This window comes from Triturus cristatus, chromosome 1_1, assembly GCF_964204655.1.
Source record: "Triturus cristatus chromosome 1_1, aTriCri1.1, whole genome shotgun sequence".
Taxonomy (NCBI): domain Eukaryota; kingdom Metazoa; phylum Chordata; class Amphibia; order Caudata; family Salamandridae; genus Triturus; species Triturus cristatus.
The window spans coordinates 122,880,902-122,897,766 of record NC_140579.1 but is presented as its reverse complement, the minus strand read 5'-3'; the positions used below and the strand labels follow the sequence as shown (position 1 = coordinate 122,897,766).

Genomic DNA, 16,865 nt, shown 5'->3' with positions numbered 1-16,865 from the left:
CGGTGTTTGGCTAATTTAAAGATGACCACAACAACAGTTAATTATCATTTGATATACATTAAAAATTACTATTAACGGAGTGTAAAGGTTAGTAGTTGTGTTGTTAGTATCACTGAAAACATAGCAGGGGCAATGTGTGGTGCAAGCTGCAGTGGCCTCCTGACGAGAGCCCTGGCACTTTTTATTTTTTACAATTGAAGCACTGCCTTTAAAACACTTACTAAATCATAAGAATAATTTCTCCACAGTCCACAACCACCCTTTAAAAGATTTAAACATAATATATCTAAACACCCGCTCTATGGTTAAATACCAGCTAGAGTTTTTCAACATACTATACACCTACTCTCCTGATATTCTGTTTATGACAAACTTGTTTAACTGATGAATCCACCCCTGATATATTAACTGCACTACCAGAAAACGATTAACTTTTACAGACAAACAGACCCTCAGGCAAAAGAGGGGGCAGTGTGCCAGCAGCCATTAAAAAGTACCTTTCTTTCCCCGCCATATCTCCACTAGGGATTACACCAGCTCATAGTTCAACACTAAAGCTGGATTCTACCACCTGTGCATTGCTGTGCGTACTTTTCTATAGCCCGTCAAGAGCGATGTTGGAGTCCCAAAGATTTAGCAAATAGCATCGCCTCACTGACTGTGGATTACGCAAAACATTTCATAATTGGAAATTTGAACTATTGGGCGAACGAAGAAGAGGGGCCGCAAGGGCTCCTGGGAACTGACTGAGATGCAACAGAGTTTGAATCTTGAACAAAATATCCATGTGCCCACACATATTAAAGGACAGACACTTCATCAGCTTTGGTCCATTAACTTTTCTTTCCAGAATCTAGTCATTCACCCGTGCATCTGGTCAGACCATCACTTAATCAACTTTACATTAAGTGACATTATTTTACCCAAACCCCTGGCTCACCCCAAAATGATGACCAGAAATTGGAATCGCACACATTTGAACTCCTTTCATAATACCTTGCCACTCAATTTGCCTGCCATGACAAAGAACCTTGACAACTATGAGAAAGAGATTGCTAATTGGCAATTGAAGTCAAATAATACACATGCCCCTTTGCAAATTCATTCCAGTCCCATGGCGACACGAGGCATCTAAATGGTTTTCCGCTGAGTTAAAACTAGCTAAACTAAGAACGTGCCAGGCAGAATTGAAATGGTGTAGAACATACTCGCCAGAAACTAAGGAGTCCTTCACTCAGAGCTTGGCAGCCTATAAAAAGCCATCATAGAGGCAAAGAAATCCTTCTTCACTAACAAAGTTATAAACTTACACATTAAAGTAAAATACAACTTATAATATAGTAAGGGACTTCTCTAACCCTGACCGAGTAACACCACCTATCAGTCCCTCTCAGAAATTGTGCAATGATATAAATAATATATATATTTTTTTTGTTAAGATGAAATTGACAAAATACAAGAATCAATTGTCCGTAGCCTACAGGATATGAAAACACACAGGAAGATAGTAACCCTACTCCAATTTCTACCTTCCCATGCATAAACCAAGAACGGCTCACAGAATGACTAAATAAAGTAAAATCGGGCTCTCCTAAAGATGTTTGTCCCCCCGACATACAAAAATAAATTTTTACCGCTTTCCCAGAAAGCACTCTCTCCTTGTTGAACCTATCCCTCATGCAAGGAGATGCCCGTCTCGCCTTCGAAGAAGCAGTGATAAATTAATCCTGCTAAAAAAAAACTGGCGTGAAGCCCCAGCGGCTAGATAACTATAGGCCCAAATCGCTACTCCCTTATCCTGCAAAATAATTCTAGAGGCACATGTTGCTAAGCAACTTTGTTGCTTATTAGAAGAGACTAACTTCCTAAATCTCCACCAAGCAGGTTTTCGGCCTTCTCATTCCACTGAATCGATCATTGTAACTGTAGTGGATGACCTAAAAGAAGGGTCTGATAAAGGATACACACAAGCACTGGTCCTACAGGAACTGTCGGCAGCATTCATTACGTTGATCATGAAATCTTGGCGGATCGAATTGCTGCGGCAGGTCTATGGGGAACTGCCTTAAAGTGGATGAAATCATTCTAAAAAAAACAAACTCCATCAGTCCATCCTATAGCTCTGCTATAGTTAGTAGGAACTGTGGGGTACCCCAGGGCTCCGCCATGCCCCTTTCTCTTTAACCTTTACATCCGCCCCCTGATGCATACCTTACAACAAATGAAGTTAAAAATCTATAATTATGCGGATGATATGCAGTTGATTTTTACAATTGACGAGCTATCGGACTCTAAGGAGCTCTTCAAGAATACTATGCTATTCATCAGAGACTGGATGAGTAGCAACCAGTTAAAACTCAACACTGATAAAACGGAGATTGTCATCTCCACCAATAAATTAAATTACTGGACTCCGCCTTACTGGCCAAAAGAGTTAGGTCCCCCACCGAACCCCTAGAGCACGGTAAAAACTATTGGCATCCAAATTGATGCAGACCTATCCATGCAATCACAGAAAAGAACGGTTACATCGTCCTTCTTTTTCCAACTCAGAAATTTCAGGAAAACCAGAAGATGTTTCACCAGGGGGGCCAGCACTCAAATGATTATCGCCTTGATCCTGTCAAGAATTGATGATGCTAATGCTGTTCACCTGGATCTCCCTATTAACCTAAATCACAGACTTCAGATGATACAAAATCAAGCTGCTGGAATTACCTTTCAACAGTCCAGACATTGCCACATGAAGCTGCTGACGAGGGAGCGTCATTGGCTCCCAGTAGCACAGCGATCCATGTTTAATACAGATCCATTATCTTCAACGCAATCCACAATAAAGATCCCGAATACTTATCCACCAGGATCCACAGATATTCCCCAAAACGCAACCGTAGATCTGCACATATAAATCTACTGGTGGTCCCGAGATTTAGACGCAAAAGGATGGGAGGCTCGCGATTTTCCACGGTAGGACCCCAACTCTAGAACTCTATGCCTATTGCAATCAGACAGACAGCAAATTACATGGATTTTAGAAAATAATGGAAAACATGGCTTTTTACTCAAGCCTATAGCTAGATGCAGATTCAGCGGTGGCCGCTAACGTAGCGCCAAGAGACCTGTTTGTGTACGTACGCTTTATAAAATCCCCCCAACATAGCATTCTGTTCATGGTGAACCTCTCCTAGCGCGGAAGTAACAGGCAACATGTACCGTGTCTTCCGTTTCTTCACTGAGAGCTATTCATTCACATAGAGAGAGACTGTAAATGCATCTTGTTCTGTTTGGACATCTCTGGTTGATATTAGCCTTGAGGTTGCAGAATGATTATTAATTTAAAGGGTTAAGGCATTTGTGTTAAGGGAATGACGTTTATTTTTCCTTGTGCTCTGATTTGCTGAAGAAACGATATGTTTGCTCACATCACGATGACTCTAAAGAAATGCTGATTTAATAGGCAAGAATAATGTATTAAAAAATCCTCGATTTTGGGGGGTGAGCCAGGGATTTTTGGGAGACTGTCCTGTTTTACTAGGGATGCTGGCTGATTCTTTTCTGATTTTCCTGCCCATTGAGACTCGGGATATTTTCAGATTTTTGCATATTTTGTCTAAATGCAACTGAGATCATTCATGGCATTGACCTTGTACCACTTATTTTGAATTTTGGAATAAAAACGCTTTAACTTTTCATTGGTCTAAAATTCAGTTTAATTCCTAGATTACTAATATCCTATGTTTTTGATTGATTTTGGTGTCTTGGGCAATGTCTTAATGCGGGACACATTGCCTCATAAAATTGAAGTTTTCTTTTTTTTTGAAAAACATATTTTATTGATTTTTGCACAAAGAAAAACAATATGACATACAAGTAGTTTGTCGGAGAAAGTTATACAACATTCGCTCAATGCATTGGCCTTCAAATGACACAATACAATAGTATGAGATAACAGCAGCACGTCTCTAGTCTGGACCTTAGGCTTATTGGTCCAGCCATTTCTCCCAAACTCGACTATGTTTAAGGGGACAGCCCCTGGCCTCATAGACCGTTTTTTCTTGTTGTGCGCACCAGTCCACTCCCGCAGCCATTGTGAAAGGGTGGGAGGGGTAAGTGACTTCCAGCGATTAGCAATGTCACATTTGGCGATTCTAAGGGCCATTCCTAAGAAGGTCCAATCAGCCCTCGTGCCCCCAGAGCCCTCAAACACCCAATAGAAGCACTAAAGGAGAGAGGGGAACCTCCCACCCCAGTACCTCAGTCAGCTGTCCCCCCTTCACGTGTCAGAAAGCTTTGATTCGTGGCATAGTCAGACCATGTGACATAAATCAGCAGTGGCTTTGCCACAGAGGGGACAAGTACAATCTGGGAGGAGTCTCGCTCGGTGAAGTCTAGCAGGGGAGAGGTAGGCACTATATGGGTAATATGTCTGGATCTACCACAGTCTGGAAGAAATTGTGATAACCCTACGTACCATCAGCGTGCCCTGCCAATCATTGTCCTCATGGGGACCCAACCAGTTCCCCTATCAGGTTCTGGGATGGTCTAGTGTGCCTGGGGGAATGACAATCCAGGTAAAATAGATTTTGGAGATCCCACCTTCGCCCAAATCACCCATCAGAATTTTGGTCTGCAGGGCATGAGATTGAAGGACGTGTTTCAATTGGAGGTATTTATAGAACTGCGTATTGGCCAGCGCATAAGTGGTTTGAAGTTCTTGAAAAGAATGCATATGTGTCCCCACCTAAACATCCTCAAACTGCAAAGTCCCAATGAGGTCCCATCGCCCAAAGCCCTGTAGCTCCACAACCTCCCTTCACCAAGTGACATGCCAAAGAGTTGTTTGTTGCATGAGTTTGGTGTCCCAGCAGGTGTGGCGGAAGGCTGCCCTCCAAGCTGGAAGAGCCATTTTGGTCACTGAAGATGTAAAGTTAGGGAGGGCGGAAACATAAAGCATGGATAGAATTCGTGGAAACCCTAGATGGGATAGGTGCAACTGGTAGGCGGGATCTGACAACCCCGTGAAACCAATCATAAATTGTTAGAAGATACGAAGCTAAATAGTAGAAGTAGAAGTTGGCCATCCCCAGGCCACCGTCATATGGCAATCATTGAAAATGTGCATAGGCAAGGCGGGGCCTGGAGCCATGCCACGGGAAGGAGGACTCCATCCTGTCCATGGCCCGAAACCATGGCCATGGTATGAGGAGTGGCAGATTCTGAAAGATGCAGAAAAACCATGGCCGGATCATCATTTTATATAGAGCTATGCAGCCCATCGCTTTTAGTGGGCGGGATTGTCATTTAGCAAGGTCTGCTTTTGCTTTCCATGTCAGGGGCTCTAGGTTAAAGGACCAGATACGTTCAGGCTGTAGTGCAACCCAGATGCCCAAGTATTTGTAGCTGAGATGGCAGATGGGAATGGTATCTTGCCCGTGCACCAACAATGATTTGGAGGGGTCCAGCCTGAGACCCGTGGCCTCCCCAAAGCAGTGCACGAGGTGGAGACAACTGGGACCACTCATTGTGGGGTCCTCCAAATAAAGGACATCATCTGCATATGAGACTATGCGATCTTCATGGCCGTCACTCCATTCCCACCCATTGATCTGAGCATCGGTGTGGATGAGTTGCACTAGTCGTTTGACTGCAAGCGTGAGGAGGAGTGGGGACAGGGGGCAGTCCTGCCTGCTCCCTCAGCCGATGGGGAAGTCATGGGAGAGGACACCATTGATATGAACACTTGCTGTGGGGTTGGAGCAAAGGGACTGGACCATTCCACAGAAGCGTAGTCCGACCCCGGCCCATGTCAGCACTAGTTGGCGGTATCCCCAGTCCACCGTGTCAAACGCCTTCTCAAAAGCAATAAAAAGTGAGGCTAAATCAGGAAGCCGGAGATGACAGTGGGCCTTGGCCACGTTGAGACGTTGGAGGCAGTTTCTCGTGCTACAGGCTAGCATAAAGACACTTTGGTCTCGATGCATCAGTGTGTGTAGGACTTGTTTGAGCCAGGTGGCCAGCCGGGTCGTGAAGATCTTAACTTCCCCGTTAATGAGGATGGTAACCGGAACATGCTGTTGATGAAGTTTGTGTTTTGGGAATCAACACATTCGCGGCAGTGTCTACTACTGCGGGAAAGGCGCCCGACTGACCAACTTCCTTATAGAGTGCAAAGAGTTGTGGGGTCAGGATGTCGCGGAATGTAGTGTAGTACTCTGGGGAAAGCTCAGTTGTTGAGGGTATCGCTACCGGGATCCGTCTTGAGGTTTCTCTTTAGTCAGAGGGCACGTGTCTCCACCTGAGTGATGTGAAGGGATTGGGCACATTCATGTATCCGGATACACCCTTTGGCAAACTCCCTTATAGTTGCCTTGTTGGCATCCGAGAGGGAGCCCTAATTTTTGTGGAAGTATATTTGTAGCTCCGCACTCAGGGCCTGGAGATACCAGGCATTAAGACAACCACATAGGTTGTAAACCATTCCTTGGGGAGCCTAGATGGAAGAATAGAGGAGCTTGGTCAGATATGCCTCGAGAGAGAATCTGGGCATGGGAGATGGCATGAAGACAAGGTCTCTATGTGAGTCAATGTGATGTGCAGCTGATTTGTGTGCAAATTGACAATGCCTTGGGTTCCGTACCCTCCAGGCATCGCAGAGGCCTAGGGCGGTGGCCCAGTCTGAGAGATGATGGGATCACGAGTGCCCAGACAAAGAGGGAGGTCCAGTGGCAATGTCTTCTGGGATGGGGACCAGGTTAAAGTCCCCTCAGATTACAGTCAATCCTTGTGGAAGATCCAAGAGGATTTTGGACAGATTACAGAGAAAGGCACAAAGGACCACAGGCGGAGGATAAACACTCACTGGATTGATGGTCTGGCCTTCGAGCGTCCCAGTGAGTGCAAGGAAACAGCCCTGTGGGTACCAGCCCTCGCGGGAGACCGAAAGGGGGAAGGAACACCACAGCAGGACCCACGAGTGTAACCCGCATGCAAGATCCTGTCATACTCTTTGCGTGCCAGGAAGGGACAGTGGTTACCCATAATGTGAGTCTCTTGGAGCAGGAGAGCATCGGGGAGGTGTTGGTGGGCAAAGGTGAGGACTGGAATACGTTTCATACTGTCCAGGATGCCATTAACATTCCAGGACAAAATGCAAAAGGATGCCGTTGCCGAGGTTAGAAGTGACATGTGTAATAAGGAGACGGTGGAGGGTGACGCGCCATCATATATGGGGACAGGAATGCACGCCTGCAGGGCATGAGTGAGAGCTACTGTGCGCAGCCTGGAATATAATGCGGTTGTGTATTGAAGCATAAATAGAAACAAAAAATAAGCATTAAAACAAGATATTATCAATTGAAGTAACAGTGGCATTGTACTGAATCTCCACCCCATACTTCCATCTCAGAAGCGTCTGTCGCTCAAAAAAGGAAACCTAGGAAGTAAAACAACATGTATGACAGGAGAAAAAGTAATGGTGGACCTCTCCATCGTTTAGGGATAGATGACTGCTATCGGAGTGCATTGAACAACCTTCAGTTGACTATGCATTTATGTCCCATAGATGCAAAATAGTGTAAGGGTTGTAGTTCGAGACTCTGAGAGAGATCTGTGTCAGCTTGGTTTTCCATAGGTAACGAGGATGTTCCATCTAGAAGAGTTTCTTGATCCGATATCTGCTCCCCATGACCGGAGGGCTGAGAGTTGCAACAAAGAAGGAGAGTGTCCTCGTGTTTGGGGAGATCCGGATGGTGATTTGGAGCAAGTGGCAAGACGCCTCTTCTGGGAGTGAGTGCGGTATCTGCACGGCTTGAGTGCCAGTGTGTTGTCAGCAGGTCCGATGGGTTGAGATTGCCACAGTGAGGCCTACGCATGGGCCTGAGGGAGGCGTTCTCAGACCGACTCTGGATTTTCAAAGAAGTAAGATTTGTTGGCATGGATTACTTAGAGCCTGGTGGGAAAAAGAAGGTGGTATTGGAGGCCCATGGCCCTGAGTTTCTACTTGACCTCGATACGATATAGGAGCGGCGTTGTTGCCACACTTCCCAGGTGTAGTCCTGGAGAAAAGGAGGACTTTGGCATCTCAACAACAAAGCTCTGGCCGGGAGCGTACTGTGAGAAGTTGGCCTGATGTATGATGTCACTAGTTCTAGTGTACACCTTATATCAGTCCAAACAACCCTTATGGTGATTGGTTGTAAAGTCAACCTTATAGACCAGCTATCCTAGTGGTAGCATGGACAAGAGCAGTCTTAGGCTAAACTCTGAATGGCATGTGAAGCCAGCTGTGATACCATATATAATCCCTTGAATACCAAATGAAAGGACACCACAACAGATATATATATAAAATAAAGTGTATTTATTCTAGTCAAACCCTCAGCACTCTTTATGAGATTCGAGGCAAGTACAACACAGTCTTATTCAAGCATACATTAAGTCACACAGGTAAGTAATACAGTTAGGCCCTAGGGGCCACGCAAACCATATACTAAAGAAGTGGTATAAGGACCACTGTCACTGAAATAGGATAGGCCTAGGCCTAGGGAATCGCTGGGGCTACACTACACTACCAACAGTTAGGAAGTGGGAGGCCCACGGGATTCAGGTGCAGAGTGGAAACACTCACGCGTAATGCGTATAGTCGATAGAAATAGTACAGTTTTGAAATAAGCAGTTTAAGGACACTTCTGAAGCAGCTAGAGAGTCGAGACTCGGAAACTAGACCCTAGGATAGTCATACCCTTGTGAGCACCGAAGTACCCAAGTTACCTAGCCCACGGGCTGCGGGTGCATAGGTGTGAACTTGCGTCGGGTTTCGTCGTGGACTTCTATGGATGCCTGAAGGAAAGTTGCTGACAGGCAGTCAGTGCAGAGTGTCCGGTGGATCCCAAGGCCGGGATCAAGAAGGAAGGGTACCTGCAAGCAGAAGGGACAGAGTTAAGGTCACTAGCCAGTGACCACGTGGAACCAGGAAGGAACCAGGCGATGTCGTGAAGATTGCAGGTGAAGGGTGAAGCTTGTCGCTGCAGCCACGGGTACCAGGAGACGTCGAGGACGACCAGGACCAGGAGGCGAGCTGTCCCACGAAGGCTCTTGCTGTCGGCGGCGTCGAAGTCGAACTAGGACTCACCAAGCCTTGGCAAGCGGAACCCACGAAGAACGGAGGACTTGCTTCTGGTGCAGACCAGGAAGGTCTGGGGTGCTTCTCTTTTGCAAAGAAGCGGGAGCCAGTCTGGAGGAGCCAAACCAGCAGTGAAGATTTCAAGGTGTGTCGTCACAAAGGCCGCTAGCCAACGGGCAAGCAACCGGACAGATGCGACAAGCAGGAAAATGCAGAAGGGCCCCACCCAGGACTCGTGGAGTGTGGGGGGCTGATCTTCGGTGCAGATGGTGCTTGGGGTTGGGGCTTCTCAATCCCCGGTGCACAACTTCGAGGGTACCTCAGAAGCTGCGCTGGAAGATACTCGCCACTTTTCCCAGGTAGCCGGTTCCACGTCTCTCGTCGCCTCCACGGATCTCAGCTCGGCTGTGGATGTGGATCAGGGTCGGAGAAGTCTGGAAGTCAAGGCTCTGGTCGGGCTCTGCAGTCGGTCCCTCGTAGAACTTCAGCAAAGCAAAGGGTAGTCTCTTGATGGTGCCTGTTTGCACAGGATAGCCACTCCTTGGCCACAAGGGAGATTCTTCAGTCTTCTTTTTTCGTCGAATGTCAAAGGTCCAGAGTTTCTGTTCAAGTTGCAGGTCCAGGATAATCTAATCTCCTGGGGCCCAGCTACCACTCTTATACTAATCTGGGGGGCTAGGTTGCCTGCTAGGTCACGCCTTATGGGTGGGACCTGGGAGGGGGGTGGTTACACCCCCTTCCCTTTGTCCAGTTTCGCGCCAGGACTGGGGCTGGTGTGCCCCAGCACCGGTTTGAACTGGACTATGCATGGGACACCTTGTGTGCCCCAGGCATGTCTCATTCCTTTCAGCCCTCCCTGCCCCAATACACTAAAGTCTGTCTGGGGAGGTGCTAGCACCTCCCAAAAGCAGGAAACCTATTGTCCAAGCCTCCCTTGCCGGGATCATTCCCAGCAGCAGGAGGTCAGACTCGTGTCTGTGGCAGCAGCATCCATTTTGTGATGCTGAGGCTTTGGTTAGAGTTAAACAGCAAAGTAGGATTTTAACACGTCTCTCCCTCTAGAAGGGGGGAATAATATCCTCATCACCAGAAATGGTATGGGGGTATTATTCCAAAGTGTTAGACACCTTACACGACATGTTTTGATAAAGCCAAACCATAGTTACCATAACCGTTTAAGATTATAAGGCACTTTAAGAGTATATGGTAGGATATATCATAGAACAGCTATAAGGACATGGTTCCGAAAGCTGCAGACAGGCTCAGCTCATGCTAGAGCACCATCTCACATGTTACCAAGCACTCTGCCTCCAGGATTGTTAAGGCCTGCCATAGGAGTGGCTGATAGGTACACATGTGTCTATTTTAAGGGTAGATATAGGTATACTATATCTAAGCAAGGGGTGATTACACGACCTTGCCCCAGCTGAGTGATCAGCCAGTTGTGTCTGATTGGAAGGCCAGACCAGGGGTGGCATAATACATGCTGCAGCCCCTGGGAGGCCTAGGGTACACCTATGCCCTGGGTACCTAGGGTACACTGTACAGGGTCCAATAAGGTGATCCTTACCAATTGGGAATGTACCTAGGGTACATGGAGTCCATTTTAAAGAGAGAGCAGACAGCCTGAGACCCTGAATGGCAGGATCTCAGGCCAACTAAGTCGAAAAACCAGCTAGACAATAGGCAAAACGTTGGGGGTAACCATAGTCAGATATCCACCTTCCTACACGTACTTCCTTCAGGATACCATCCTTATCTCTGAAGTAAAGGATGCGTGTGATCATAGGTCTGGGAGAGGCACCTGGGGTAGATTTAGGAGTCAGAGCCGAGTCGGCCCTCTCTATTGCAAACCAGGAGGGCAGTTGGTTTGCTGGCATCCAGGATTTAATCCATGTTTTTAGAAAGTCTGCAACTTGTTGAGGTTCTATGCCTTCGGGGATGCCAACCACATGCACACTGAAGCACGGGGATCGGTTCTCGGCGTCTTCGGCTCAGCGGTGCAGTTTTGAGTTCTGACGTGTGTGAGAAGGCCGGAGACCAGAGATTTAAGAGATGTGACTTCATCCTCTACTGTAGATATCTGATAACCAGCTTCAGTGCTCCGGGCCATGGCATTTCGGAGGCCCTTGACGGAGCAATGCCACGTCCATGCACGCTGCCCCAGATTTGGTCTCCACAGCTGCTTGGGAGGTTTGACTGGGTTGAATTATTGCGGCAAGATCCCCAGATGTTGAGGGGGTGTTGTAAATTGTGGGAATTCAGAAATGCAGTAAATTTCAGGATGTCTAAATTTTTAAGGTACCCATTTGCTCCCACAGTTGCCGTTTGGAGAAGGAGAGGAGCCTCGGGACGTATATGGAGGTGTGGTTCAGTGGAAAGGAATAGCTAAATGGTGGGACTACGGCAGGCACCAGGAGGGCATTGGGGGAAGACAGGGAATCATTTTCAGTGGGGTTGCTATTTTGCACCCAGGTGTTGCTTGAAGACCTAACTCTTCAGCTTCCTAAAGTGGAGTTGGAATCCAGCCTGGCTGATCTAGTAGTAGTAGAAGAAAATATAAGGGACCTGTCACTTGGAAAAAACTCTCCTCAACACTGAAAAATCCTTCTGTGGATCCCACCATCCTTAGCAATTACCGCCCTATCTCCTTGTATCACTTTACTGTTTAAGTTGCTCCAAGAGTTTAATCCCCAAATGCCCACCTTTATTAATTACAACCGGCTTGTGAATCCTGCCCAGGTGGGCGTCAGGGCTTTTTTGGGAAGGAATTGGCTATCTGTAAAAAAACTAAAAAAAATGATCTTAGAATGAGTTGGACTGAGGGGGCATTGTGGCATTAATACTTTTAGGTCCACGAGTAGCTCAATTCCTTACCCTGTGCAATGCTTGTTTTGAGACTTCAGATGGGATGGCCAGGACTCTCCTTTTTGAAGGATTGCTTCCAAGTGGTCTCTTTGCCCCCTATTCAATGTTCATTTAAACCTGTAACTTATCTACGGGCTCTTCCTTGAGCCCCGCAATACATTTTTATGGTCTTCCTAGCTAGATTGATCATATCTTTTGGCCTCTTGTTTAGTGACGACACTCGGATAATTCTTAGTCTCGACAGCAACATAGATTTTGCCAGGCCCTGCCTGTCTGCAGCTGTGAGCTGGATGAAAGGCAACTGTGTGAGGTCCTTGCCCTGGGCAGGACTCCTTCCATCTGATGTATGGATTGGTGTGTTTACACTTTTGGCTACTCCTCTAAAAACGGAAAGGACTGCAGTGTGTAACTTTGAGTTACCTTTGCTCAAGAGCTTTTATTTTTCATTGTCTTTAAAGTCTAATCCATATGTTGTACCTTGTAAAGGTTATACAAAAGATCTCAATCCTCCCTATCTAGGCCCATTTCTCCATCATACAGGCGATTGTCGACTCTTGCCTCGACTATTGCAACTCATTCTTCCTTGAACTTCTTCTGTACTTGATTCATTGTCTTCAGTTGGAACAAAATGCAGCTCTTGGTCTTTGCTTGGATTGCCACACTATAGTGCAGTCTCTTATCATTTGAAGCCGCTTCGTTGGCATTCAGTACCAAAGGGATCAGTTTTTAAGAGTGGGTGTATTTGCCAAAATGCCCTCCACAATCAAGGGCCTAACCAAATCACACTTTGTTCTCTGCTTCAGTCTCATCTATCCAAACATCAGAAAAGTGTGTCCATCAGGGTTCACCTTTTTCTTCCGGATTGTTATAGCGTGGAACTCCTTGCCTTCAGTGCTGTGTTCCTCCAGTTATTCAGTTAGCAATTCTGTGTGCCTACAGAAAATTCTAGGGCCAGAACACCATAGTAGATATTTGCGTACTTTAGAAATTGGTAGGAAGTGCAACGTAATATAATGTGGGCAACCATGTAAAAATAAAAACACCAAGAAAGGGCTTCAGCAATCCATCTTGTTTTACTTTATTGCCAGTGATGAGGCTGGATGCCAAGGATGTGGTGGCCCTGGACTTCCCATACTCTAGTAAAGAGCCTATTCAGAGGACAAACTGATAACTAAACTGGAAGTTACTACTGAACTTTGGATATTGTGGTACAAAGTAGAGAAAATAAAATGTGGGTTTTACTCTAGAAACCTCTGGAATATCCACTCCTCTTGAGCTTGTGATACTTCACTTCAAGGCTGTAAACAAAAGCTACATAAATGAATGAGTAAATGTAGAAATAGTTCCAGGGCATGGCAGATGGATGGGAACAAAGATGACTGGGGGTCCTAGCACGCTGTGCTTGGATCTAAGGCGTCCAACTCGACAGCTCTCAAATTACACTCATTTGCCATGTATTAAGTATGATCTCTGATAAAGTGAGAATTGCTCACCATTGGGATTACATTTTCTTAGTTTAGCAGATGGTAAACACGGCCTCCCTCCTCTGGACACACTGTTTTTAGCTCCTCTCGGCTCAGTTCCAGCAGCTGTTGTCCGGTGAGAACTCCCAGACATGTCACTGTGCTATGGAAGAAAAATGGAGAAAAGGCAAAATCAGAAGCGTACAAATGAATTCATGGAAGTCTAGGAGAAAAAGAGCAACCGGAGAGGAGAGACGTGGAGGCAGAACCCAATGGGGTGGGAAAACCCGTCAAGTGAGGGGGGTTGCGAAAGAAGATAGCAGTAGGTAGCAAGAATGCAGGGAAAAGAGGGAGATGGTGAACTGTGAGCAGGCCTGATACCCTCAAGGGCACATGAAGGTCCAGACACCATGAAGAGGAGGCCGGAGATCTTTGTGTGTGGAGCTTTTCCATGTAGAAGAGTGTGACTGGAGATCAGAGCTGGTGTTGGTATGTCCCTTTAGCAAACAAATGGTGAAAAATAAAAATGAGAGGGATACAAACATGGATCATGAAAGATTAAGAGAAAAGGAGAGAGGTGGGGGGGAGAGCCAATGTGTTGAGACAGTTGGAAGAGTGTGGCGGTGGGGAAAGAGATCATAGTGAGCCGCAAGCATGCAGGTAGCAAGACAAGATGGTGAACTGTGAACAGGCCTGGTTCCTTCAAGGGCACATGAAGGTCGAAATACTGTGAAGGGAAGGTAGGAATCTTTATGTGGGATACTTTCCCTGTAGTAGAGTGTGAGTGTGATTGTAGTTCAAGTCTGGTGTTTGTATGTGCCTGTAGCGCTGCAATCTTCCAGAGGGAACTAAAAGAGGAAGGGGAGGACACCATCATTGCTGAATGACCGAGAGTATCTGTGGTGTGTATTGGGTGATTCTGTTGTGGCTGGTGGCTACTGCAGGGTGGCCCTGGATGCTGTGCTCAGGCCTTACACCCCAAAGTAGGCTGAAGGATCTGGTAGGAAATGATGTTCTATCAGGATGACCTAAGCATGGAAGGGGATCCCCCAGGAGACCGGGCAGCATTCTGTGGGGCACGGGGTCTGGACAGGACGGCTGGAGCCTCTGATGAGATTCCGCAGAGCCTTGTTGGTTCCACACTGTCAGTGCAGCAGAGGTCCTAAGTGGCGATGAGGAGGATCTGTCGAAGTGCAGTGGCAGGTCACCACTATAGGGCGACCAATCTGGGTAGGTGGGAATGGGTGCAGGTGGGACGATGCTTCCTTGTTTAGATGAAGGGTGGAGCCTTATCTAGAACAGACCACAGATCCTTTAGAAGCAGAATAAGCTTGCTCAAACTCAATGGAACCCTAAATGAAACTGGGGACTCAGCTCTACCTCTTGCCCAAAGGCCTCTGCTGTGCCTCATTAGGTTTCCTATTTGATCACTGGGGATTGCGTGAGAACCCCAAAGGTCTCCCAAGAAGTCCTGTTCCAAAAGTTAATGGCCCATGGACTCCAATCACATTTTACAGACTTAGAGGGCCACAAACGACAGTATTAAGTGGGGGTAAAGAATGATAGATGTGTGTGTAGTTATGTCTTTATAAACATCCTGACCTCCATGTGGCCAGCAAGACTGCTTCTGCTGGGCCTCCTCTTTAGCAGGGATGCAGCTGTAATAAAGACCCGAGCTTGGCACAAGGCAGGCTTTGTGGTAACTTGAATTCCATAGTTCCAATGATCTCCTGAATGGGAAAGGCCTAGGAGAGGCACAGGAGTATTAGATTATGATGTTGTGATGTCTTTGGAGTCATGCATCAAGTCTAGTTGGCGCACTGGACTCTGGTACTTATGCTAAGGACACACCCCATCATGGTTAACAATCATCACAGTGGGGGGGTTGCTTAGCATGGAAAATAAAGGGGTACATTTGGAAATTACTTCATGTTGCTGTTTCAAAATAAGTCTTCTAAACATGATTCCCGTCAAGTGTAAAGAATGCAGTATGCATGTTTGTATGTACTGCCACTTGTGCAGAACCAAACTATCTAAAAAACACTGTAGAGTGGAGAGGAGTAGGGGCGGTTCAAGAACATGTACAATAGCTGGTGTGGGGTAGTGAGTGAAAGGGGTTTCTCTTCACAGGGCAGCCCCTAGAGCAGAAGGGGCAAGAAGCATCCGTGTAGTGGTTTTATGAAATGTTTGCTAAAGTCTAATGATGTGCAGACAGCTTAGCATATAAAAGTGTCCGTCGTTAGACAGATGATCTTTTTCGAGCGATGGGCTAATGCCCCCAACTTATTTTCCATACGAAATACTCAGTTACTTTGTTTCCTTTTGAACACTTGCTCTTTAAAAGGATTTCCATAAAGCTGCTATGGACTAGAAATAAAGTAAACGACCATGGCAGTAGCAAATAAAATCAGCCCTGGCAGAAACGTCACAACCAACCCAACGCCGCAAGGGACGCAACTTGAATGGGGCTATGAGGACAGGGTTTGGTCATGGCAAACCATTCATACCTGAAAGCAGGCCCCATGCAAGCAGCCCACTGGGGAAATGTTGGAGTGCCGGCATGGCCAATCCAACCTCGTCAAAAATGGGCCACAGGCATGCTGGTGCCAAGCCAATACAGGGAGAGGAAGGGTGTGGTTTGTTGAGCAACTTCTGATTATTTAATCTTCGGGATACACTTTACTAAATCAGCCACAGGACAAATGGATGCCGGCAGCTAGGAGTTTTACAGGAGGTTGCCTACCCCTTCTGAGTACAGCAGTAATTCAGACACACTGGTAATGCTTCATTCAGGTCTCTTTCAATAGTCTCTTGTTTTTAGGGACTCAAATGATTGCAAAGAGGTTTTTAGCTTCTCACCTGATCCACCGCATAGATCAGGAGACTGTGAAAGTAGAAGGGAGACCAGTACCTATACCGAAGACTCCACCACTCTGTTGTTCAGCCGTAACTCGCTGCAATGTAGAGGTGTATGATTAAAGCTAACTTTTTATTTTCCATATTACAACAGGTGGATGGTCTTAGTTGTTCCAGCTTCCATGATGTTGAATCCGATTGCCAACGTTTTGTTTACAAAGAAAAAGACACTTTCTATCCTACTTGGGAGAAAAAACAAACAGCACGTGCCCTTCTGTCACAAGTGGGATTCGAATAAGGTTTATGTGTGATTTGTTTTATAAAGTGTTGGAAATGGATGTAGTAAAATGTTAATATGGATGTCCATGCGTTTATCGATAAAGATTAACTATTGTCCTTGTTAATAGAACTGCCTGTCCTGAACTCCACATCGATCTCGATATGCAAGTATGTAGTCAGGCAGGCTCTGCAACCTAGGCCTGGGATTACTGATTGATGGGTCGCATGGTCGCATGTAGGAGGGTGCATAGCTGGGAGGCAAACACACAGGCAGAAAA

At 46.4% G+C, this 16,865-nt stretch overlaps 1 protein-coding gene across 8 annotated transcripts in view; it reads right to left on the bottom strand.

Moving 5' to 3' along the window:
• Positions 1-16,865, bottom strand: part of EPS8L3 (EPS8 signaling adaptor L3) — a 183,522-nt gene that overhangs the window by 7,766 nt on the left and 158,891 nt on the right. For all 8 annotated transcript variants that reach the window (XM_085613948.1, XM_085613974.1, XM_085613938.1 and 5 more), the window contains exon 19: positions 13,483-13,615. In XM_085613948.1, the coding sequence (XP_085470074.1) occupies positions 13,501-13,615 (115 nt within the window). In that variant the 3' untranslated portion in view covers positions 13,483-13,500. The remainder of the gene's footprint in view (positions 1-13,482; positions 13,616-16,865) is intronic.